A 26,122-nucleotide genomic window follows, 5' to 3' on the forward strand; every position below is an offset into this window, starting at 1 on the left:
GGTAACCTCTACTATGAACTGGAAGACCTTCAAGGAAAAGTTGTAGGTACATATTAGAGGTGGAGAACTATCGATGGCAAAGTTATGGGTTCTGGAATCCAGTTTTGGGTCACTATCAGGCAGGCTCCGGTTTTCACTTTTTTTCTCGTTTTCGTTTTTGGGCGAAAACGTACGTTTTCGTTTTAGGTGCTCCGGTTTTCACAAACTTTTTGTCATCGTTTCGTTATCGGAATGGTTCAAACAGCTGACTTTTTTTGGTCAAAAGTAAACAAAGCGAAGAAATGACTTTTATATTTTCAATTGCCTGTTTTGAAGCCAAAAGAAGGCAGAAATTGATTGATTTAAGAAAATCGAGACATCTTAGATGCAACACATGTGTTATTAATATGTCTGACGATCGGTGAATTAAGTTGTCTTACTTACATTTTTAAAAGTTCAAATAAGCCTCCATCAGAAATCAGCTGTTTCCCACAATAAGGGGCTGCCACCTTTTTTGCAGCTTTCATTCCACTATTCTCAACCAATTTTTTACTGCACTTTTGCCATTTAAGAAACTAAATTAATCATATTTATTTATAAAAAGCTTATTTAACTTTTCTTTACAAATATTTTTTTCTTCGTTTTCATTTTAAAAGTATTTTCAAGTGGTTGTTTTGTTCCACTACAAGTACGGCAGCATTAACGATAACTTTGGCAATAGATTTATCGAGCCTTTAGCAAAACGAAATTTGTTGTTGCCGACGGCAAATATTTTATGTATGAAATCAAGGTGGGGTCAGAAAATAATTATTTAAAAAATAAATACGAATTAGATTGACCTACTGATGATGTGAAATGAACATCAATAGACCAAGGAGTCAACTATTTTTTTCCTTTTGCAATTAAGAACCATTTTGATGTAGAAAAGGCATTTACTTTTCATTTCGACAAAAAAAACTTGCCCGTTTTTGAAAACGAAAAAATCTCGTGAAAGTGAAAACGGGAGCACCAATTTTCGTTTTTGAAAACGAAAACGAGAGAATCTTGTGAAAGTGAAAACCGGAGCCTGCCTGTATATTGAAAACTATCGGACACTTGGAAAAATCTGACTTGAACAGGGGTCAAAATTTCGACCATCGGAAAATGGAAAATTTTGAATGGGGTTGTACCAAGGATGCGATTACAAAAAATTCGAGGTATGCCACTTTGGAATCAGAGTGAAATTGACAAAGTTATGGGTTCTGGAAGTCAGGTTTTGGGTAACTTAATTAAAAACTATCGGACACTTGGAAAAATCGGACATGAACAGGGGTCAAAATTTCGACCATCGGAAAATGGAAAATTTTGAATGGGGTTGTACCAAGGATGCGATTACAAACGATTCGAGGTATGCCACTTTGGAATCAGAGTGAAATTGACAAAGTTATGGGTTCTGGAATCCAGTTTTGGGTCACTATATTAAAAACTATCGGACACTTGGAAAAATCGGACATGAACAGGGGTCAAAATTTCGACCATCGGAAAATGGAAAATTTTGAATGGGGTTGTACCAAGGATGCGATTACAAACGATTCGAGGTATGCCACTTTGGAATCAGAGTGAAATTGACAAAGTTATGGGTTCTGGAATCCAGTTTTGGGTCACTATATTAAAAACTATCGGACACTTGGAAAAATCTGACTTGAACAGGGGTCAAAATTTCGACCATCGGAAAATGGAAAATTTTGAATGGGGTTGTACCAAGGATGTGACTACAAACGTTTCGAGGTATGCCACTTTGGAATCAGAGTGAAATTGACAAAGTTATGGGTTCTGTATTGAGCGGCAGATATTAAGGAAAGAAACGGAACACCGGGTAGAGGTGGAGAACTATCGATGGCACTATCGGGACTATCGATGGTTTGCCACTATCGATACGCAATCGATAGCTGCGCGCACTCTCGATAGTGGTCAATCGCTATCGTCGATTGTTGTCGATATTTTGGTTTTCCCATGTCTACGTTAAAAGTACAAAGGAAAGGAAATTGCGCGCATTTGTTACAGAGTTTTATAAATTGTTATTAAAAACATAAGGGATCGTTTTCTTCAAATAGGTAAGATATTGTTATTTTGTTGTTATATTGTAATTTTGTATTATAAAGTTAAAAGCCAAATTTTGTGTGACAATAACAAAAGTGCTACGTGAGATGCCATTACTGCTACTACGGATTGTTGTGAAATACATACGCATATATACATACATACGTTTCTTTTTCACAAGGATAAATACATAATAATAAAAGTATAGGAATATATAAATAAATATTATTAGAAACACTAATTAAATTAGTTTTTTTTGAGTGTACTCTGCACTTTCAACAACTATCGACGATAGATTTTCTTTGCTATCGCCGATAGTCGATAGTTTATGAAAACTATCAAGCGCTATCAATGGCGCAGACTATCGATAGTTCTCCACCTCTAGTACATATCACGCTAAAGACATTCGGCAATAGCTTCAGTCGGAATCAGTCTAGGGCATTCTCTCGATTATACCCTAGTCTGATTTTAGCGGGGGGGGTTTTGTACTGGCGACTGAAGCCTCCAAAATTTAATGGGGAAAAAAAAAAAAAGAAAATGTTCATTTTGATTTTTTTATTTTTGGCGCCAAAGGTACTAAGCTTAGATTACCGATTAGGTAAACTAAGATTTGCCATCTGATAAATTATCTCTTATCAGCTGTACCAGGTATGCACTGGAAAGCTGCAATTAACTATCATGGCGTAAAATTTTAACTGACCTATGTTTCCGCTCTGGATTGTAAAGTTCTTTTCGATCGAACCTTCAGAGCTGAAAAAACCGGTCCAAGTAAGTTCCTTGCCTTGGCATGTGGGTGTCATTGCTCACACATAGGTTAAATTCTTTTTGGGTTATTTCTTTAGATTTACCCAGATTAACCTGTCAGCTATATTCCGTCAACCCATTCCCGCGGAACTATAAGAAGGAAGGAAGGAAAATAGGAACCCTTTGGAGTTACCGGCCTTATCTAGGAGAAGCCACCTCCACGTGGATCATCCATCGGCCCGGCATCCAGGCAGAGCAAGCCCTAAGCCGGCCCAGCGATCCGCAAGTGTCCCGCGGAGCGCCTCATTCATCTCCTCGAGGGATCGGCAACTCCGCGGGCCAGCATATTTTTTTTGGGATGTGAAAGTGGCCAAAAAGCCCTGTGAGAAAATGTGAAAGTTAACCTAAAGCCCCAATAAAACCATGTGCACACTGGGAAAAAAATATAAGACAAAGACTATAATGGAAAATATAAAATAATAAAGATTAATGCAAGTGATATAAAAACATGATTATTTAACCCATTCGACCCCAGCGTTGCCTGTGGGCAATTTTAAATGTTTAACGGCTAACGGTAATCGTTTCTTCTATTATTTTCTGCTCATTCTTCAACATAACGGTTCTTGTATGTGTCTACTTATAATGCTATCAAAAAATCAAATTTGCACATCATTTGACGAAATTGTTTTCAAAAGACTAGACGTGCGTCGTGAAAAAATTTTTGTGAAACTCTGAAGAATATTTAAAAATACTGATTTACTCATAAAATATATATAAAAAGGCTAAAAGTATACATGAAATATTGTTAATCAATGAATAAGCAAAACTTTGTTAAGATTTAATTTAATTCATTTTCAATAATAAAGAGGTGACGCATTTTCAAAGTTGTAAAGTTGCTTGTGGGCAACTTTGGGCCATTGCAATACATAATATATACACACCATACTATGAGACCGAAAGATTGAGAGAGATAGAGATTGAATATATTGACAACTTTATCAAAGAACAATGTAACCAGGAACCTAGTGCTGTGGCGAAGAGTTGCTTTGAAAAAGTTGATCCCAAGACATTAAAATAGAGAACAAGGCCATTTGAAGCTCCAAAAAGTATTTGGGAAGCAGACGATAAACTCCAAGTCGGTAGCGTGATGACACCTGTAGAATATTTCTGCACCTTTTTTGATATCAAAGTAATTGACTTGATAACAAATCAAACGAATTTGTATGGGTTGCAAGAGCACGGCATAGAGCTTCAATGCACCGGAGATCTTATCAAGCGATATATTGGAATTTTGTTATACTTGGGAGTAATAAAAGTTCCGCAACTGAAAATGGCTTGGTCAAAAGAATTAAAGCTTACTGCTATATCAGATTCAATGCCACGAGGAAGGTTTGAAAAAATCAAACAATGTTTACATTTCAACGATAACACTAAACAATCCAAAAAAGGGGATGAGAATTATGATAAGCTGTACAAGATACGCCCTTTACTAGACATTCTCAAAGAAAGTTTCGGTAAACTACCCCAAGAAGAGCATCAAAGCGTTGATGAGCAAATCATTGCGTACAAAGGTATTCAAATTTAAATTTATTAGAAAAATATATCTTCAATTTACATTTGGTTTCCAGGTCAATCGTCATATAAGCAATACAATCCAGCTAAGCCTCACAAATGGGGTCTGAAAATGTTTACTCGTGCTGGAACATCTGGATTAGTTTACAACTTTACGCTGTATGTTGGTGAAGGCACCTGCCCTTGTTTTGGACTGGGAATATCATCGGATGTAGTATTATATTTGGCAAAAGGGCTTCCCGAAGGCAAACCTTTCAAGCTTTATTTTGACAATTGGTTTACGTCAGTTAGTCTTTTGATTGCATTGAAGGAAATGGGCATATTTGCAACTGGAACTATCCGCAAAAATCGCATAGGCAATTGCCAACTTCTTTCAGATGCAGAATTGAAAAAACGTGGAAGAGGATCTTTTGATACAAAATATGAAGTAAACAAAAATCTTGCATGTGTAAAATGGTTTCACAATAAGTCAGTTCAACTTCTATCTTCGTGTGAGGACCATCAACCAGTTGGGATATGCAAACGATGGAGTCCAAAAGATAAAGCTTACGTTGATGTAGCAAGGCCTGCTATTGTAGCTTCGTATAATAAAGGTATGGGAGGAGTCGATTTAGCGGACATGCTCATGGAGTTGTACAAAGTCAACCACCGTTCCAGAAAGTGGTACATGAGAATTTTTTATTGGTGTTTGGGAACATCAATGACAAATGCATGGCTACTGTACAGAAAGCATTTTCAAATGATAAACCCCAACCAAAAGTATATGCCGCTTATAAAATTTCAAATGGAAGTTGCTCATGAGCTGCTACAATGTACTGACTCTACTTTGTTCGAAAAAAGAGAGGTCGGCCATCAAATGCACAAAGAGAAAGCTCAGTCATATCCTTGGCGTCTCCATCAAGCAGTGTGTCTTCGCATCAATCCAAAAAATATAGGTTTCAGCCCGATCCTAGAACTTCTCTGCGTTACGATAAATTTGAACATTGGGTGGTATTTGCTGAAAAAGGACGTTGCAGATTGTGCAAGACAGGTACTCCAATGTCAAAATGCATTAAATGTAAAGTCCACCTTTGCTGCAACAACAATAAAAACTGTTTTATAAGTTACCATACTTAAATTTTTAAATAAATGAAATTAACTGCCACCTAAATATTTTTCTTTTAGTTTACCACCACTGCCCAACGTTGCTCACAAGCAACTTCCGGTAGCGCCAAAACTAGTGGGCGTGGCGCCTTAAAATTTGGCTCAAATACTTCTGGGGCCAATAAAATACGAATAGAATAAAAAAAAAAATTTTAATTCTACAGGGAAAAAGTTGGGGTCGAAAGGGTTAAAAAAAAAATGAGTATAAAAACAAAAGTTTAATTTTTTTTTTTGTTATGTATAAATTTTTGCGAGTGATATACACTGCAAACAATGAAGTGGAAATTTAAATAAATAAACCTTAAAATATAATGAAGCGAGAACAGTGCTAGAAAAATATTATAAAAGAAATAAATGAAAAGGTGAAAACAAAGACCTAAAAGAAAAATGTAAAAAAAAATAAATAGTTAGAAATGTTAAAAATAAAGAATAAGTTTAAAAAAAAAAAAAAAAAAAATTATATAAATAAAGTCAAAAATGTGAAAACGTTCGGCAAAAAATTAGAAAGGCTCTTCGAAATTTAAATTGTTAATTTTTTTTATTTTTTGTTTTTTTTTTCTTTTATTTTTGTTTTGGTTTTGCATGGGAAAAACCAGTTAGAGATCGAAGTGATAAGAGCATAAGTGCAAGAATGCACAGAAGAGTGCGTTTGTGTGAGTTTGGTTTGATAGAGCAAAGAAACACTGAAAATATCCCAAAATTATGGGAAAAGCCCTAAAATTCTGTTTCCAGCACACCAGCGCCGGGAGATCGATCTTTCGTCGTGGGATATGCACGTGAGTTTGTTTTTCTAAATTTATATTCAATTTTAACCACAAAAATACCTGCATGCAATTATTATTATTTTTATACCCTTGCAGAGCAAAAGGGTATTATAATTTCAGTCAGAAGTTTGCAACGCAGTGAAGGAGACCCCATAAAGTATATATATTCTTGATCAGCATCACGATCAGAATCCAAATCCGTCTGTACGTCTGTCCGTCTGTCCGTCTGTCCGTCTGTCTGTCTGTCGGTCTGTCCGTCTGTCCTCCTGTCGGTTTCTATGTAAACTAGTCTCTCAGTTTTAAAGCTATCTCGCTGAAACTTTCCCAAAAGTTGTGTAGTTGTTGCACGCAGTATATAGGTCGGAACGAGCCGGATCGGCCGACTATATCGGATAGCTCCCATACAAGAGAATGAAATAAAAAATTCTTACTCCGTTGTTTTTGATCAGATCGACTTGATTTCTTCCAGATGGCGTTTTCTAACTGCTATTGAATTTCGGATTAAATTTGAACAAAATCGGATAACTCTATCATATATGCTTGATAGCATCGTTGTTTTCTATCCCACGAGCTTGATTTTTTGAACATCAAGTTTCTTAACAACCCTTATATTGAGAAAAAAGTTTCATAAAAATCGGACAACTATATCTTATAGCTGCCATAGGAAAGATCGAAAAAACTGTATAGATTTGTTTATAAATAAAATGATAACATCGTTGTTTTTCATCAGGCAAGTATGATTTTTGGAATATAGAGTTTTCTTACGACTCTTGAATTACGAATTAAATTTGATCAAAATCGGACAACTATATCATATAGCTCCCATATGATCTATAGTCGAAAATATGGAAAATGAATAGAAAAATCGTCTTAGCTTCGATGTTGTTTAGCCTTTATGCATTTTGTTCGACATATTTGATGACTGCAAGGGTATATAAGCTTCGGCTTGCCGAAGCTAGCTTCCTTTCTTGTTTTTTTTGTAATTTAAATTCCTCACAAAAACGAATTTTGCGGAATGGAAAGATGATAAAGAGAATCAAAGAACGGTTATATTCACAGCGAGCTTATCTTTTAGTCAGCGAGCTTTTGCTACACTGAGAAAAATTTTTGAACGAATTTTATTTAATTTAATATTATTTAAATAAAAATAATTAGAGATGTTCAGATGAGAATGAAAATACAAAAATATTATAGCTAAAAGAAAATTTTGAATACACTGGAAAAAAAAATGTTTGAAAAATTTTAATATAGGTTTTAAAAAATAAAAATTTTTTTTTTTTAAATGTTAAATAAATAACGCAGATTGACAATATAGATTAAATTTATTTTCGAATATTGCCTACCAGGTTTATTGCCACGATTAACCACGTTTAGAATAGGAATTTAAATTTTTGTTTACTTTTTAAAATTAATTATGCCATCATTACTTTAATATTTTTAATACCTTTTTAATATTAATACCTTTTAATATATTCCTTTATATTTAGTTTTAATTCATTTTAATAATTACTATTTTTCTACACACTATTTTTGAATATTTGATATCAATCTTTAGTTATAATTTTCTATCGCTCAAAACAAAATGTATCTTTTTATTATTAACTTTTATAACGTTTAAAAAAAAAGAATAATAATATAATGAATAACTAAACCCATAACAGAACCATGCTGTTGTTTCTCCGGTCCTAGGGTATAAGGGGATTCTCAGAGCCATGCTCGAGCGGAGAGGGTCATAGGTTGGGTAGGGCATAAAGCGAACACCACTTCATCTGTGTATCAAAACCTTTTCATTTCTCACCTCTTTCTCTTTCCCTTTCTTCTAGTTTCTCTGAAATTGTCTTCTGTTCTTCCGGTTATCGTTTAGCTCTCTGGAAATTTTCACAGTTTTCCTGTTTGAATTTTTTTTTTGTCGCAGCACGCTAAATTCTAATTCTTATTAATAATAATGAGTAGTTAGTGTTGGATTCTATACGGAGTAAGTCCACCACCCCCAAAGCTGACGAGCTAGAGCCGGAAAATTAAAGCGTGCCCCGCAAGTATAGAATCCAGGATTGATCGCTACTACCGTTACACGTTACAAGACGAACAGATTCTGAACAGATTCTGATCGTGATGATGATCAAAAATATATATACTTCACGAGGTCATAAAAACCACGTTTGCATAGATTCAGACAGAATTAAATGCCTAGATCGGCTCAGACTTAATCAAATTTTAGTGAGATTGTTTACATAGAAACTGTGTAGATCGATTCTCATGGTGATGCTAATCAAGTATATATACATTTAACGGGGTCTGAGTTGTATCTATTACTGCGTTGCAAGCTTCTGACTGAAATTATTTTAGCGTCTGCAACAATATAAAAATGAAACTTATTGGCAGGTAGTGAACAAAGTCTTAATTAATAATTCGCAACCAATGACACCTTATTTAATTAAATCCAATGCTCTGTTGTAAAGACATGTAAAAAATTGCTTGCTTTTATACTTTATTATAGTGTTAGCTTTTTTTTCCGAACATTAGAAGATCCACACGCCATCAAAATTCCTCCCCTGTTTTTGATCGAAAAGTACGATCCGTATACAACCCGTTCTGGTCGGAACGTCATAGTGTGTTTTAAATTCGGCGGCTATATATAGTAGTTTCCTTTTTACACTCTACGGATGCTCATTGTCACTAAATTTATTTCCGTCCAAAATCCCCAAACATTTTTCTTCAATCGGTATGACAGGAATCATGTTTTGACGACAACTTATCAACTTGTCCTGTCATTAAGAACTTTTAAATAAGTATTTATTTTCTCTGAAAGTCGTTTGTGTCAGTTTTTAAACATAGCCAATTTTATGATATAGCCGAAACTTAATTTTATAGCTATTTGCAATAAATATATACCTTTAATTTTAATGTGAAAGGTGATGTAAAAACCAGTCTTACCCGTTTAGTGCTCCTATTTTTCTTCACCAATTGAAAAGAAAATTTAGTCATTTTATGTAATTGTAGCTGTTTACATTTTTATTGTTAGTGCTCAGTAAAATCTTGACATTTTCGGTTGCAATAAGAATTGCACACACAGAACGAACTGTTTAGACGCTTCGTGGTAATCTAACGTAACGCACACTTTTTGTAAGCTTTGTGCTTCAATTTTTTTTTTATAACGTATCGAAATATAATGTAAGTACTATTATTTTATTCTCAGGAATTCTTTACCAGAAGCCGTCATAAGCAACACTAACATAAATACAAATTTTACAAAATGGTAAGTTAAGTTTTTGAAACTTTGAATTTAAATTTTAAACAAGAAAGGAAGCTATATATATACCCTTGCAGTCATTAAATATGTCTAACAAAATACATAAAGGCTAAACAACATCGAATCTTTGACGATTTTTCTATTTATTTTCTATTATTTATATATGTACCTATACATATATATATATTTTTCGATCTTCAATTCGAAATTCTATAGTAATTAAAAATCACCATCTGGAAGAAAAAAGTCGATCTGATGAAAAACAACGGAGCAATAATTATAAATATATAGTCGTCCGATCCGGCTCGTTCCGACTTAAATAAACTGAGAGACTAGTTTGCGCAGAAACGGACAGGAGGACGGACGGACAGACGTACTGACGTATTTGGATTCTGATCGTGATGCTGATCAAGAATATATATACTTTATGGGGTCTGAGGTGTCTCCTTCACTGCGTTGCAAACTTCTGACTGAAATTTTAATACATTTTTGCTCTGCAAGGGTATAAAAACGGAAAGAAAATTAAAGGGGGTGTCAACCTGTAGAAGATATTATAATTTTAGTTAGCAGTTTGCAAGGTAATAAAGAAAATATCTAAGGCCGTGTAAAGTATGTATATTTTTATGGTCAGCATCACAATCTAAGTCGATTTAAATAAAAACAACGATGTTATCAATTTGTTTCCATTAATTCTATATATATTTTTCGATCTCTCCTATGGCAGCTATAAGAAAGAGTTATCCGATTTTAATCAAATTTAATCCGAAATTCAATAACAGTAAGAAAACGCCATCTTAAAGAATTCAAGTCAATTTGATCAAAAACAACGACGTGAGAATTTTTTATTTCATTCTCTCATATGGGAGCTATCCGATACAGTCGGCCGATCCGGTCTGTTCCGACTTATATACTGCGTGCAATAACTACACACCTTTTGGGAAGTTTCAGCAAGATAGCTTTTAAACTGAGAGATTAGTTTGAAGAGAAAAGGACAGACGGACAGATGGACAGACGGACAGACGTACAGGCGTATTCCGACTCTGCTCGTGATGCTGATCAAGAATATATATACTTTATGGGGTCTGAGGTGTCTCCTTCACTGCGTTGCAAACTTCTGACTGAAATTATAATACCCATTTGCTCTGCAAGGGTATAAAAAAAAAAGAAAGACAAGATCGAACAAGAACGGAAGCTAGCTTCGAGCCGAAGCTTATATACCCTTGCAGTCATCAAATATGTCGAACAAAGGCTAAACAACATCGAAGCTATGTCGTTTCTTTATTTTCGACTATTGTTCATATGACAGCTATATGATATAGTTGTCCGATTTTACTGAAACTGAATTCGAAATTCGGGACTCATTAAAAACTCTAGATTCCAAAAAATAAGCTTGTCTGCTAAAAACCAACGATGTTATCATTTTTCCCGCCAATTTCCGTTAATTTTATATCGATTTTTCCTATGGGAGCTGTATGATATAGTTGTCCGATTCTTATGAATTTTTTTCGATTCAAGGGTAGTTAAAACAGGCGATGTTCTAAAAATCATGCTCCAGTGATAAAAAACAACGACGTTATAATTTTTTAAATTATTTATATATATATTTTTCGATCTTTCCTATGGCAGTTATATGAGTTATCCGATTTTGATAAAATTTAATTCGAAATTCGACAGTTGTTAAAAACAGCATCCGGAAGAAGTCAAGTCGATATGATCAAAATTAACAGAGTAATAATTTTTTTTTCAATCTCTTGTTTGTTTGGAGCTATTCGATATAGTCGCCCGTTCCTACTTATATACTGCGTGCAATAACTACACAACTTTTGGAAAAGTTTTAGCAAGATAGCTTTAAAACTGAGAGACTAGTTTGAAGAGAAATGGACAGACGTATTTCGATTCAGAAGAATATATACTTTTGGGGTCTGAGGTGTCTCCTTCACTGCGCTGCAATCTTCTGGCGTAAATTTTAATAAACCTTAGCTCTGCAAGGGTATAACATTTATAACGTCGTTGCTTTTTAACCCACAACCATGATTTTAGCACATCGAATCTTTTAAAAACCAAAAAAAAAAAATTGCATACAAATCAAACAACTATATTATATAGCTACAATAGGGAAGTGCAAGAAATCGATGTAGAATTAACGGAAAGTAATAATAAAATTGTTGTTTTTTTTTTATCAAAAAAGTATTATTTTTGAAAAAATAGAGTTTTCTAATGACCCTTGAATTTTGAATCAAATTTCATAAAAATCGGAACAATCGTAAAAAATATACAAAATGAATAGAAAAATCGACATATCTTCGATGCTGTTTAGCCTTAATGTATAATATTTTTTTCGACATATTTGACGACTGCAAGGCTATATAAGTTTCGGCTTGCCGAAGCTAACTTCCTATCTTATTCATTATTTATTTACATTCTGTTTGCTTAAAGTTATAAACTAAAGCTACAGGGGGGGGGGGGGCAGCCATAGCTACTTTCGTCTGACTTAATGGAGGAAATTTTATTCATAGTTTGACTCTTAGTATCTATGTTTTTATTTCAAGTTATATTCTTATCATCTTAAATATTATGTTTATCTTATAAAAGGTGTAAATTGTTTGCTTTTTTAAGGAAAGCGAGAAGTATAAGGAGGTTGTTCGTTGTCGGATCGGTGAGAAGCAGGGTGAGGTTTGTAAGAGGGATTGGGGCTCTTAGGTTTTGAAATGCTGTACATTCATTTAGAATATGTTCTAATGTCATTAAATTGTTGTCGCAAAATTGGCAGGGGTTAGTTACAGCCTGCAAAAGTCTGTATTTATGAGTAAGCCGAGTGTGGCCTAGGCGTAGTCGGATGATTTTGGTCTGTTCTTTTTTTGGCAGTTTGCTTATGTCTATTTTTTTTTGTGTAATCGCTTATGTTAAGGTTGTTTTTGTTTATAGTTTTGTACCAACTGGAAGAGAACTGTAGAAGGTTGAGATAGCTATTAGAGAAGACAGATTTTATGTATCTGCTAATATCTGACCTTTTAATATTTTAAGAAGTAATCAAAGGTGAGATTGTGGCATTTTTGGCGGTCTTATCTGCAAATTCATTGCCCATGATTCCAACGTGGCTCGGGACCCACAAGATTTTAATTTTTGGGTACAAATCATTTAGTAATCCGCGGATTTTCGAGGGGTAATATGATGAGTTGTCTACGTTCCGAATGCAATCGATTGCTGATAGAGAATCGGAGCAGATACATATTTTTCCTTTAATTTTACGTCCAATCTCAATGGCATCCAATATAGCAACTATTTCTGCTGAGTACACTGATGAATAGGGTGGAAGAATGGCCTGTTTTAATATTTTGCATTCAGTGGTTACTGCGTACGCAGTTGTTTCGTTGTTTAGTGATCCATCAGTGTATATGAAGGTGTAGTTGGTCAGTTCTGCTTTGGCCTCTATAAATTCTTTTCTAAAGGTTAAGGAGCTTATGCTGGATTTGTGGTGTTGGCTTAGTCGTGTGTCAATGGCATCCGCTCTAAGATGCCACGGGGGTTTTTTTTAGTTGGTGTTTTTACTATGTTGATTGGAAGATCTATGCTTATGCATAAGTCTAAAATATTTTGAAGTGCTGAGTTTCTAAATTTCCGGCTTTTCTTTTTCGTTATCTTTTCGACTATGGATCTAAGTGGAGTGTCTCTAGAGTGTGTTATTGTATGTGAGAGCTTAGCTTGAAGGTGTTTTGTTCTTATATCTACCGGCGATATATTGGCTTCTATGTAGAGATTGTAAGTAGGTGTTGAACAAAAGGCGCCTCGATCTGCACGGAGTGCGTTGTTCAGCACGGTTTGTATTGGTTTGATGGTTGATTTCGGTGCTAATCCGTATATTGGTAGGCCGTAGTCTATTTTGGACAAGCATAAGCACCTCACGATTTGTACCAAGGTAAGTGGCTGGCAGTTATATTTCTCATTTGAAAGACATTTAATAATATTAGTCGACCTAGTGAGAGATTGTTGTAGTCTTTTTACGTGGGGGCTAAACTTGTATTTTGAGTTGAATGATAGACCCAATATTGTAAGCTCCTGTACTGTCTCTATTGCGTTTAGTTGGCTGGAAACTTGGCAAATACAGCTTTGCTTTCTGCAAACGTGTATATGCTTGCATTTTGAAATGGAGAGAGATGCTCCTGATGTTTTACACCAATTGTTTATGTCCTCGAAAAGGTTATCCACATTAATTTGTACATTTTTCTGTTTTTTCAGATCAATAATTATATTATAATCATCGGCATATGCAGTGAAGTTAAGATTTTTATGCATGCTAATTGTATCTGATAAGCTATTAAAAGCGATGAGGAATAGGATTACTGACAGGGGGGACCCCTGTGAAATTCCGTTGTAGAGAGGCTGGATCAATGAGTGGCTGTGGTTGACTCGAATTCTGATTTTCCGGTTGGTCATGAATTGTGCCACGTATTTCTGTATCGTAGGACCACAGCCCCATTTAGTAAGTTGATCGTGTATCGTGTGCAGACCTACCTTCTCAAAAGCCTTTTCAAAGTCAAGAGATATTATTGAGATGTGTCGTTTCTCTGAGAGGGCCCTGTTGATTAGAGCGTCTACATAAAGTAGACAGTCTGATACAGACATCCCCTTTTTAAAGCCAACTTGACGACTGTTAAGGAGTTTGTTAGAAGTGACAAACCACCAAAGTCGTTTTGAAATGATTTTGTCAAGTGTTTTTGAGATGCATGGATTAAGACTGATGGGTCTGTATGCCTCTATGGTCGTTTTGTTTTTACCAGGTTTATGAATTGGGATTATTGTACTTTTTTAAAGGCTTGAGGGATAAATGATTTTAGGATGGAGTTAAAGAAGTTAATTATTCTAATTTTTACTGGTTTTTCTGTATCATGGCATAGCTAATTTGGTCATTTCCAGGTGTATGGCTTCTTAGGCTGTTCAGAGCTACGAGAAATTCGAGATATTCGATCTCCTTTTCCATAAATCTGGCTGCCTTGTCTGTAGATGGGTTGTTATTTTGTCTGTAAATGTTATGTTTGGCATCTTAGAATGCTTGAGAGAAATTGTGGTCTTCAGACCGGGAAGACCAATGCCTGGAGAAAGAACCAGCAATATCCTCTGCGTTTGTAATTGAGTTTGCATGGTTGTCGTGTATACAGTGGATTTGTGTTGATTTGTGAACACCACAGAATTGCCTAATTTTATTCCAAATCATTTCGGGCTTGGATTCTGGAGATATACTTGATGTCAGTGTGTCTATGCTTTCTTTTTTGCTAATTCGAATTTCTCTTCTGAATTGGGCATTAACTTTTCTATATTCTATTAAGTTAGCTTGAGTCATGTCTCTGTTGAAAGATCTCCAGGCTCGGTTTTTAATAACCTTTAATTTCTCAAGCTTTTTGTTCCACCAGGGGACATTATGTTGGCTTTTCGGGGGGTGGGAGTGAGGGATGCTTTTGTAAGCGCTATTAAGTATTATTTTGTTAATGTTGCTTTGTTCTTTGTTTGTGTTAGTTGATATTGGTATTTGAGCATTTAGAAGGTTTGTAAGTTTTTCGAATTTTTCCCAGTTTGCTCTGTTTGTTAAAAATTTTTTTGTATAGTTAAATATTTTTCGTTCTTGTGTGAACATTTTTACTATAATAGGGAAGTGATCGGTACCCTGAGGCGAATCCATAATTTTGAAGTCAGAGTGTATACTAAGATTCGGTGAGCAGAATGCAAGATCAACATGGGTGTATGTATTATGTGTTGAGAAATGCGTTGGTTGACCATTGTTTAGAACTGTGAAGTTATTGTCTTGGATATAATTTTGTAAGATTTTCCCCCTTTGATTATTTTTAGGCGATCCCCAGAGGGTATTCCAACCGTTAAAATCTCCTGTGATAAGAGAAGATGTAGATGTGTGAAGAATAGTGCTCTCTAAATCGGCCTTGGTAAAAGTTTGTGAGGGTGAAATGTAGGTAGAGAAAATGGTAATTTTTTGTTTTGATAGGATTTCGAGTGCAATGGCATCAAACGTTAGTCCTACAGGGCTAGGCCTATGCTGAACTGATTTGTGGATCAGTAAAGCAACTCCACCCTTTGCGACAACGGATGTCGTGTGGTACATTTCAAAGTTAACAGGGATGGGGAATGGTTTGGTGAATGTAATGTGTGTTTCCTGAAGGGATATAATGTTGGGTTTGTGTAATTTAAGAAGAATTAATAGTTCATTGTAATTATTAGTGTATCCACTAATGTTCCATTGCAGTATAGTGATAGTCATATTTTAAACTAAAGGGAGAGGGTAATATTACTTTAGCTTTCAGTTATTTATTAAGTCTGTAATAGGAGTGTTTTTAAGCTTAGATCTAGTTATTATTGAGCTACTTGCTTTTTCCTTATTAATAATATTTCTTTTTGTTCTGCTGCTTATGTTTTTTGGGAGGATATTGACTGTAGCTTTTACTTTTCCATTGCTGTTTTCAAGTTCTTCAGCTGAGCTAGTCGACATGGTTGCTTCGTCCTTGTCGTCGTATGAGATGAGGTTTCTTCTGTTGTCTTCTGGGGTTGTTGGTCGTTGGGAGGTTGATGGTGATGTAGAAATCTTGTTTGGGCCTCGTCGTGGAAGTTGAGTGAGTCGATTCTGGGTAATATTGGCCACGGATGAGTACAAGGAGCCGTCGTGTTGGTGTCTTTTTTTGTAAATAGACCAAGCCGTTCGGTTGTCGACTTTCTGAAGTGTTTTGATATGTTGAATTTTTTTGTGGGTGACAAATACGGGGCAATTTCTATCTCTGGGGTGGTGATCGGTTTTTGGTAGCTTTTTTTCTATGCAATTTATTCAGGAAAGGGGACGTTCTTCTTCCTCAATGTTGATGTGGGCATTTTGACTGCACAAGCAAGTTTTTGGGTTTCTGCAAAACTTTTCCAAGTGTCCTAAACGTAAGCAATTATTGCAACGCATCGGTGGTGGTACATATGTGCTAACTTGGACTCTTTCATATCCTATATATATGTATTCTGGAAGGTCCAGTCGGGAAAATGTCAAGGTAATTAAACCTGTTTCGGTTACCTCCATCCGTTGGCGCTTCATAATTTTTCTGACAGCATATACTTTTTGTGATTTAAGGTTTTCGAGTATTTCTTCTTCTCCGATACCTCGCAGATCATTTGAGTATATTACCCCTTTTGAGTAGTTCAGCTTTCGGTGTTCTGAAACTAGTACGGGTATGTTGTTAGGAATATTTTTTAGATTTAACAGTTTCTCTGCTTGCTTGTGGTCTTTTGTTTGTACCAGCAGGTTCCCATCGCGTGTTTTTTTACAGCTCGCAACTTCGCCTCCACAAGTCAGATCTATGATTTTCTTGATTGTAAGGGATCCCTCATCCGGTATTTTCTATTGGGTGAAGGCCTATCCCTCCATATGTCGGGGGGCTCTCGCATGTTTGGAAAGGTTTTTTATTTTCAATTACAACGTGACAGGCGTTCGTTAAACCAAGAACAAACCGATGTACCGACTGATAAGAAATCTATTTATAGATTTTTGTTATTGTCCTGTGCTTTGATGTTAAGTTCGATTTGGGAAGAGAACACGACTGATCGCTTTGACTGCCAAACGTAAACTGAACTTCCTATCTTATTCTGGTATAAATCTTGGAATAGTGACTTTTCTAATGACTTTTTAAATACTTTAACCAACAGTTAATTGATTAATAATTAAATAAATAAATCATTTATTTTGTCGCGCCAAGAACACTAGACCGCTTTCGAATTGCAAGTCCAGGTTAAGCACAAACAGACGCACTTACTCGCAATATTATTTCTATTCTTCAGTATTCTTTGCGCTAAGGTTGAAAAGTCGTTTCAAGACCCGTCGTCGCTACTCTACGCGACAATCAATTAAATATAAGCGAATTTTTTTTTAATTCTGTAAGGGACGGACGTGGAACTCCAAAAAGTATATAAGTTAACAATACAACGGTGATTTGAGATAAGAGCACGACGACGGACGGCGCATGAAGTCTTACGACTTCTGCATCATTATACAAGTGCAGAGGCATCTACCAAGTGAGCGGCCGTTGTGGGCAGCAACTTGCCGCAGCGGTTACATCAGAACCAACACTTCCGTGAGCAGCACGTGCCACGTGCCACCTTCTGCAGGAGCTGTGCAGGTGGAGAATATTGTGGGCAGACCCGCTGCCACAATATATAATAACCTTATCTGGCGCCCAACCGAGTCGAAGACCCCGACGAAATCTCCAAGCCTCGAAAACACGAGGAATAACAAAATCATCATGTTGAAACCGGTACCCTTGGACGGACTGTTCTGGACCGCACAGAAGACTGCGAAAGAAAAGGAAACCTTTTATAGATTAATGTAAGTGAAATTTTTTTATGAATTGCTAGAAAAAATTAAAAGAAACGATAATAAAATAACATATTTATTTATTTATATTTAAACTTTTGTTTATTTTTGAAAACAGTGTCGGCATCAAAGTCAAGATTTATTTTTTTGTAGGTTCGCGGTGGTTTTCTTTTGAATGAGTAAAATTAATTTCGCGGAAAAGAGTACGTTAAGTAGATAAGTTTAGCTCCTAGCTTGGCGACGGTTCAATATCTTTTGAGTCGATTGTATGAGCGATTCAGATTGGTTGTTCGGCTAAGTGACCTCGCCTTATCAGAAGAGGCCGCCAAACGTTTAGTGCATAAAAAACAAAGTATGGATCTACAACAACTACAGGCAATCATAAATGAAGCGGTTTCGGCCGCATTACAGGTGCAGAAACAAGAGTTTGAAGAGAAACTAAGAGAAGTATCTGATAAGTATAGCGCTGCGACACTATCTCCTCCTGATATTGGAGTATACTTCCCTGTTGCTGTATCCGGTAATGTGCCTTGTGACGAAGGCCTTGATGCGGTAAAATCATTGGCAGAGTTTGATCGGTCACAGGGAAAATATGATTTTGGCGACAGGCAGTACTAGCATCTTATGAGTTGTTCAGACGGTTTGACGGGAGTTCTAAGCATTATGAGGCTGTTCTCATAATCCTTGACTTTAACTATTCCGATAAGCGTCCATTATACTTGCAACACTAAGGCAGGGGTAGATATCAATCACACAGTTTTATGAGGATGTTGAGAAGAAGCTGGCACTCCTAACAAATAAGACAACTATGGCATATGAGACTGAATGATATATGAATGATAAGTATATGGCCGATGCCCTACGTATATTTCTTTCCGGGCTCAAGAGAAACTTAACCGATGTGCTCTTTGCTGCTCAGTCTAGGGACCTGCCATCAGCCTTGGCAATGGCTCAGGAAATACCACGAGAGGCATGCCTTTGCCACACAGTATGCCAGGTCCGTAGAGGAGAAACATCTTAGACAGGCCTAGAGTCGTCCGTTACAAAGGAGACCCGATTCCAATCACGAACAGATACTTAAAAAGGGATCAAGGTCAAGGAAGCCTTGTTGATAATAGACCATTAGAGGAGATGGACGTAGATCCAGCATTACAACTCTCAAAGTATTGCATCACTAGCAATCTGATTATAATAATCCTCGGTTTGACATGGACGGTGAAGAAAAAACGGACTATGAAAGTGATGCCATTAATTTTTTAGGGAATCTTCCCTCCTTCCGTTCGTCCAACGAACAGTAGCGGGGGAACCACGAAAGTTTCTAGTTGAAACTGGGGCCTCTATAAGCTACATCAAGAGAGAGATTGGGTGGCCAACTTCAATTCCCGTTGATTCTCCATTTACTGTCAAGTCGCTTCATGGGTTTCGAAAATAGAACACAAATGTCAGTTTTATCTTTTTGGTGTAGAAAGTCCTTTCTTCTTATTACCCAGACTTAAAACTTTTGACCGTTGTTGCGCTGTTAGCGCAAGAAGGTGCGACCATTGATCTTATAAGTAATTCTATATTAATATCATTTTCAAAAATGCGCTCAGGCTAACTTTACGAAGATTGAGGATATTGTCGTGCCCCCAACAGTGCAAGGAAGTTTTCAGCAGATGATGTCTAAATACTCAGGGGCCTTTGCTGACATCAAATAAGAAGTTGCCGTTCAACACAAATGTTGTAGTGACTATTCGGACAGAGGATAACGAGCCAGTATATTCAAAGCTGTTCCCGTTTCCGATGGGGGTGCCGATTTTGTCAATCAGGAGATCAAAGACTTACTAAAAAATGGCATTATTCGACCATCTCGGTCTCCCTACAATAACCCCATATGGGTTATAGGTAAAAAAGGCTCCAACGCTTCGGGATCGCCTAATAAACGCTTTGTAGTCGATTTTAAAAAATTAAATTTTAAAACTATCGCCGATAGATACCCAATGACGAGTATAAATATGATACTGTGGAATCTGGAAAGGGCCAAATTTTTCACTATCCTCGATCTTAAGTCCGGATACCACCAGAAAGAACTTGCGGAATTGGACAGGGAAAAAACTTCTTTTTCGGTCAACGGAGGCAAATACGAGTTCTGCCGGCTACCTTTCGGTCTAAAGAATGCCTCAAGCATTTTTCAAAGGGCAATAGACGATGTCCTCCGGTCGAAAATAGGAAGGATCTGTTACGTCTATGTGGATGACGTTATTATCTTTTCAGAAACTGAAGATTCTCATGTTGGCCATATTGCGGAGGTTTTAAAGAGCCTGCAGGACGCCGACATGCGAGTATCCAGGCAAAAGTCACACTTTTTTTTAAAGAAAATTTCGATTTCCTCTTTTTTTTATTACAAAGGAGGGTACTAGGACAAGCCAATACAAGGTATAAGCCATCAGGGATTTTAAATAGCCAAGTAATTTGTTCGAGATGAGATCGGGCTTAGCAAGCTACTATTGATGCTTCATCAAAGATTTCGCATCAATAGCGAGACCTTTGACAGAGTGACTGAAGGGTGGAGGTGGCAGGGTCAGCAAATACCGTTCAAAAGGCATTTCGGTGAGCTTTGATAAGCAGCAGTTAAGCGCATTTGACAAGCTTAGAAACATCCTTGCTTCAGTGGACGTTATTCTTCATTACCCAGATTTTACGCGACCATTTGATTTGACGACTGATGCTTCATCCTTTGGTATAGGTGCAGTCTTGTGTCAGGCAATAGGCCTATAACGATGATATTCAGAACGTTGAAAGATAGGGAATTAAATAATGCCATGAAATAAAGGCAGTTACTGGCAATTGTATGGGCCTTGGATAGTCTTCGTCACTACCTCTATGGGAAAAGTGACATAAACATATTTACGGACCATCATCCCCTTACATTTGCGGTCTTTGATAGGAATACTAATTCAAAACTCAAGCGTTGGAAGGCTCGCATTGAAGAAAGTGGTGCAAAGGTCATGTATAAACCAGGAAAAGAAAACTGTGTGGCGGACGCTTTGTCGCGACAATGTATTTACCTTTTGCAAAGATCAGCGGAGTCGGATCGAGCCCCTATTCACAGTGAAAAGTCATCAACACTTGTCATTGAGGCCACGGAAAAGCCACTTAACTGTTTTCAAAACCAGATCGTATTGGAGGAGGCGTCCTCGTCAAATAAGCGACTTTTTATAGTGTATGGTACTAAGACTCGCCATCAAATTGATTTTTCTGATTGGGAGACATTAGTGAACTTAGTGAAAGACGTAGTAACGGCCAACGTCGTGCTCGACTATAATTTTATAGGCACCCATTAAAGCAGGAATTAGGAATTTCCCCAATACCAACGCGGTGGGAAAGTACTTTCTCACTGCTGTCATTAATTCAGAAAGTTTACGGTGATCCAGCCAATAGCATCGCGTGCCATATTAGATGTGCAAATCCCAATCCTTCAACTGGTAAATCTTTTCTCTAATATTAGATCGATTTATTGCGATAACGAGGCATCGTTTAACTCCGAAACTATACGATCCATGCTGAAAAATCAGTACGATATCGATATAGCAACTGCACACAGTACGTCAAATGGACAGGTGGAAAGATTCCACAGTACCCTTATAGAAATTGCCAGGAGCCTAAAATTAGAAGGGAAAATAAACAATGTCACGCAATTATTCCTTCAGACGACCATAGAGTACAATAGGTCATTTCACTCTGTCATTATGAGGAAATCTGTTGAGATCATCCATGCTAGTGCTGACTTTGCCCGGAATATAATTATGAGCCAGCAGGAGCAGTTCATTAGCTAGAGAACCGTCAGTATACAAGAATGTGTAGTTTTTGAGGTCTTGTTTTACTTTGGAAAATTCTTTCAGAAAAATATCTTTTGGCGTGTTGGATTTGTTGCATTTGGAGGCTGTGTGTCTGGCGAGGTAGGTTTAAGTTCCCATGGGGGTAATGATTTGTTTCCATTTTTTATAGGGTTAATTGTAAGACCGATATCCGCGCAATGATTTATACTTTTTAAGAGACTAGATGTTTTGAATTTTTTATTGTTTTTTTTTTTTTATTATTTTGTAAACTAATGGTTTTTGGGGGTGCCTTGGTAGTGTGTGATTGTATTAAAAAGATTTGCTGCCATGTGTTGAATATTTATCTTTAGGGGGGCACATTTGCTTCGAAGTAGAGGTTGTTTATTGGGGTAGTAGTAAAGGCTCCTAGAGCAGCCCGTAAAGCCGTGTTCATTCGGGTAATTATCGGTCTTAGTTTTGTTTTGGGTGCGTTACCGTATAATGGTAGTCCATATTGTATCTTAGAGATACATATTGGGTTGGCAAGAAAGTCATGTCGTTTTTTTAGTAATCGTTTTTAATCCAATTTATTTACGACTAATCGAGCACCAGGATCACATTTTTTAGTATCTTTTTAAAGCTTATTGTCTTAGGTACTATCGACGAAAATTTGGTAATTATTCGATAACATTTGTGGAAGCTATAGCAAATTAAACATGGAGGACCAAAGTGAGTATTTTCGGTATATTTTGCTTTTTTACTTTCAAAAAGGAAAAAAGCGGTCGAAGCTCGCGAAAAATTGTGCGAAGTGTATGGTAAAGATGCCATGAGTGATCGCCAATGTCAGCGCTGGTTTGCCAAATTCAGGCTTGGAGATTTTGGAGTTAAAGACGCCCCACGTTCTGGTCGACCATCGGCCGTTTTTGACGAACAAATTCAGGCTTTGCTGGATGAAAACCGGCGTTATTCAACGCGGGAGATGTCAGAGAAGCTCAGTGTGTCGCATACAACGGTTGAAAACCATTTGAAGAAACTTGGCTACGTAAGCAAGCTCGATGTTTGGGTTCCGCATAACTTAAAGGAAATTTACCTAACTAAGCGTATCAACATCTGCTATTCTCTGCTGCAACGGATTAAAAACCATCCTTTTTTGAAGCGGATCATTACTGGCGACGAAAAGTGGGTTGTTTATAATAATGTCCAACGAAAAAGATCATGGAGCAAGAAAGATGAGCCAGCCCAAAGGCCGATATCCATCAGAGGAAAGTTATGCTGTCTGTTTGGTGGAATTGGAAGGGTGTAGTGCACTTTGAGATGCTGGGACGGAATGAAACCATCAATTCAGATGTGTACTGTCGCCAGCTATTCAATTTGGCGGAAAAAATTAAAGAAACGGAGCCGGCACTAGCTAATCGCAAGGAAATAGTTTTTTACCATGACAACGCTAGGCCCCACACATCTTTGGTCACTCGGCAAAAATTAACGGAGCTGAATTGGGAAGTGCTACCACATCCACCTTATAGTCCGGACTTAGCACCTTCAGATTACCATTTGTTTCGCTCTCTTCAAAACTCTTTGAATGGTAAAAACTTTGATTCAGATAAGGCTGTCGAAAACCACTTGTCTCGATTCTTTGCTGGAAAAGACCAAAAGTTCTTCGAGCGCGGAATTATGCAGCTGCCCGAATGATGGTCATTAGTGGTCGAACAAAACGGCCAATACATAATTGATTAATTATAAGTCCTGATATAAATAAATCATCTTTGAAAATATTGAAAAAAAACGACATGACTTTCTTGCCAACCCAATAGATTATTGGCAATTTGGACTAAGGTGAGGGGGCGACAATTGTATTTAAGACTACCCAGGCATTTAATAATGCCTTTAGTCTTTAGTCTTTTTATATGGGGATCCCATTGGTATTTCGAGTTGAATGATTGTAATTTCGTTTGATGTCTTGATGGTAGAAATCGTTGATTCTATTCTGCATTGACAATTGATTTTTTTTTTTTTGCAAATGTGGATGTTGTTGCATTTGTTGATTGATAGGGAGTCACCGATAGTACACACCAATTAGAAATGTCGGAGAGGAAAGGGTCTAAATTTATTTTGGTGGATTTATTTTTGTTTAAAAATATAATATTGAAGTCATCAGCGTAAGCATTGAGGTTTTTATGTTTCTCTATTATATTACCCACGTTGTCGAAAACAATTAAAAATATAATCACTGACAGCGGTGATCCTTGGGGGACACCGTTATGGAGGCGTTTTATGTCGGATATTGAGATATTTGCCCGAACCCGAATCTTTTGGTTTGACATAAAATTGATAATGTAGTTTATTATAGGGTAAGATGGGGAAAAACCGCCAGTAATATTTATTTGACGATGTCAAACTATCATTTATAAAATGATTAATGAACCAAACCATATTTCTGAAAGTTTAATCCCTTCATTTAGAAAGTTTTTATGTAGCTTTTATTTTAAAATAATTGTGAACGGTCAGAAGAAAAGTTTAAAACGGCGGTTTTACCCCACCCAGTGCATAAAGGGTCGGATGCTGCCATAAATCTAATTTTTCAATAGTCCTGGATTTAAAAATGTCTATTTCTAATCAATTCTTGAATATTTGAACTATGGTTGCCCAAAGTATTAGCTTGTTTTAATTCCGTTTACATAAAAATTTTTAACCTTAAAAGTGACAAGTGGCGAAAATCCTATAAAAATATAATATAATTTTTTTTTATTTACGAACATTTTTCGATAAAAAATTTTTTTTTTAACAGTTCATTATTACTGTAAACGATATCACCAATAAAATTTTTTATCAATATGTATTGTTGTATTGATGGGATTCTTATTTAATTAGCAAAAAATTGTTTTTTTTTTTGTAAATAAATTTTTTTGAATCGAATATTTTTAGCCTTCTATCAGCTTCCAACCAGAGACCATATAGGTAATACACTAGAATCCTGTCATAACGACTCCGCTTATAGTGAACGTCCGGGTTGTGCGACGAAAACTAGATGGTTTGGTTGGTCCCCATACTAACTTATATGAAAGGTCCTCCGCTTAGAGCGTTTCCGCTTTTAGCGACAAACCGCTTATACGAACGAAATTTTTCTAGAAAATTGTAAAATTTAACCGGATATTGCGTTGTGCAGAAAAAAAATACATTGCAATAGTGCCAAATTTAAGCTAACAAGAAAGGAAGCTAGCTTCGGCAAGCCGAAGCTTATATACCCTTGCAGTCATTAAATATGTCAAACAAAATACATAAAGGAAAATAACATCGAATCTATGACGATTTTTCTATTATTTACCATATTGTTCATATGACAGCTATATGATATAGTCGTCCGATTTTGATAAAATTTAATATATAATTCAAGACTCATTAGAAAACTCTATATTCCAAAAGTCATTGTCTGATGAAAAACAACGAGGTTATAATTTTATTTCCGTTATTTCTATATAGATTTTTCGATCTTTTCTATGGAAGCTATATGATATAGTACTCCGATTTTTATGAAATTTGTTTCTCGATTTAAGAGTATTTCAAAAACTTGATGTTCCAAAAATCATGCTGGTGGCATTAAAAACAACGACATTATAATTTGTTTTCCATTATTTATATATATTTTTTTTTTTATCTCTCCTATGGCAGCTATATGATGGAGTTATCCGATTTTGATAAAATTTAATACAAAATTCAATAGCAGGACAGACAGACAGACAGACAGACAGACAGACAGACGGACAGACGGACAGACGTACAGGCGTATTCCGACTCTGCTCGTGATGCTGATCAAGAATACATATATATACTTTATGGGGTCTGAGGTGTCTCCTTCACTGCGTTGCAAACTTCTGACTGAAATTATAATACCCTCTGCTCTGCAAGGGTATAAAAACACGCTGTTAGAAATGTAAGTATTTATTAGTGATCGGCTCCTTTGCTTGTGTGCGTAGCAGCGACACAACAGCGGGAAAAAACCTGTGGAAAATATGCTTCTTTCCTCTGGTTTCTTCATACAAGCGGAATGTGGAAAACCTCCTTCACCCCTTCCTTTTCTGTCTTCTCTCCTTGCCAAATACACGGGGGTGATACACAAAAAGGCAGGGGTAGAGGAGGTTTTCCAGTGGATATACAGCTGCTCAAAGCAGGACAAAGGGAAAAATCCAGTGGAAGACGGCAACCATAAATAAACAAAAAAAAAAAGGGCGTGCGTACAAAGTACACATGTCAGAAGTGAAACTTCTTTGGCGAACTAATTTATCAGTCTTGTCTATATTTATACAAATCTGCAACTTTAGATTTCCGAGACTTAAAGAAGGAAAATATGTTAGGAATTTAATTGTCATTAAAATATTAAAAGTTAATTAAATTTAGTTTCAGTACTTAAAATTTAGAAAAGCGAATTTATCAAATATTTTTATTTTATGAA

General features: G+C 36.3%; 1 protein-coding gene across 1 annotated transcript in view; it reads left to right on the forward strand.

The window, feature by feature from the left end:
- Positions 1-9,316: 9,316 nt before the first annotated feature.
- Positions 9,317-26,122, forward strand: part of LOC108096035 (troponin C) — a 30,566-nt gene continuing 13,760 nt past the window's right edge. The window contains exons 1-2 of the mRNA XM_043208456.1: positions 9,317-9,404; positions 9,478-9,537. Of these exons, the coding sequence (XP_043064391.1) occupies positions 9,535-9,537 (3 nt within the window). The 5' untranslated portion in view covers positions 9,317-9,404; positions 9,478-9,534. The remainder of the gene's footprint in view (positions 9,405-9,477; positions 9,538-26,122) is intronic.

Source organism: Drosophila ficusphila, unplaced genomic scaffold, assembly GCF_018152265.1.
Source record: "Drosophila ficusphila isolate 14025-0441.05 unplaced genomic scaffold, ASM1815226v1 contig_47, whole genome shotgun sequence".
NCBI lineage: Eukaryota > Metazoa > Arthropoda > Insecta > Diptera > Drosophilidae > Drosophila > Drosophila ficusphila.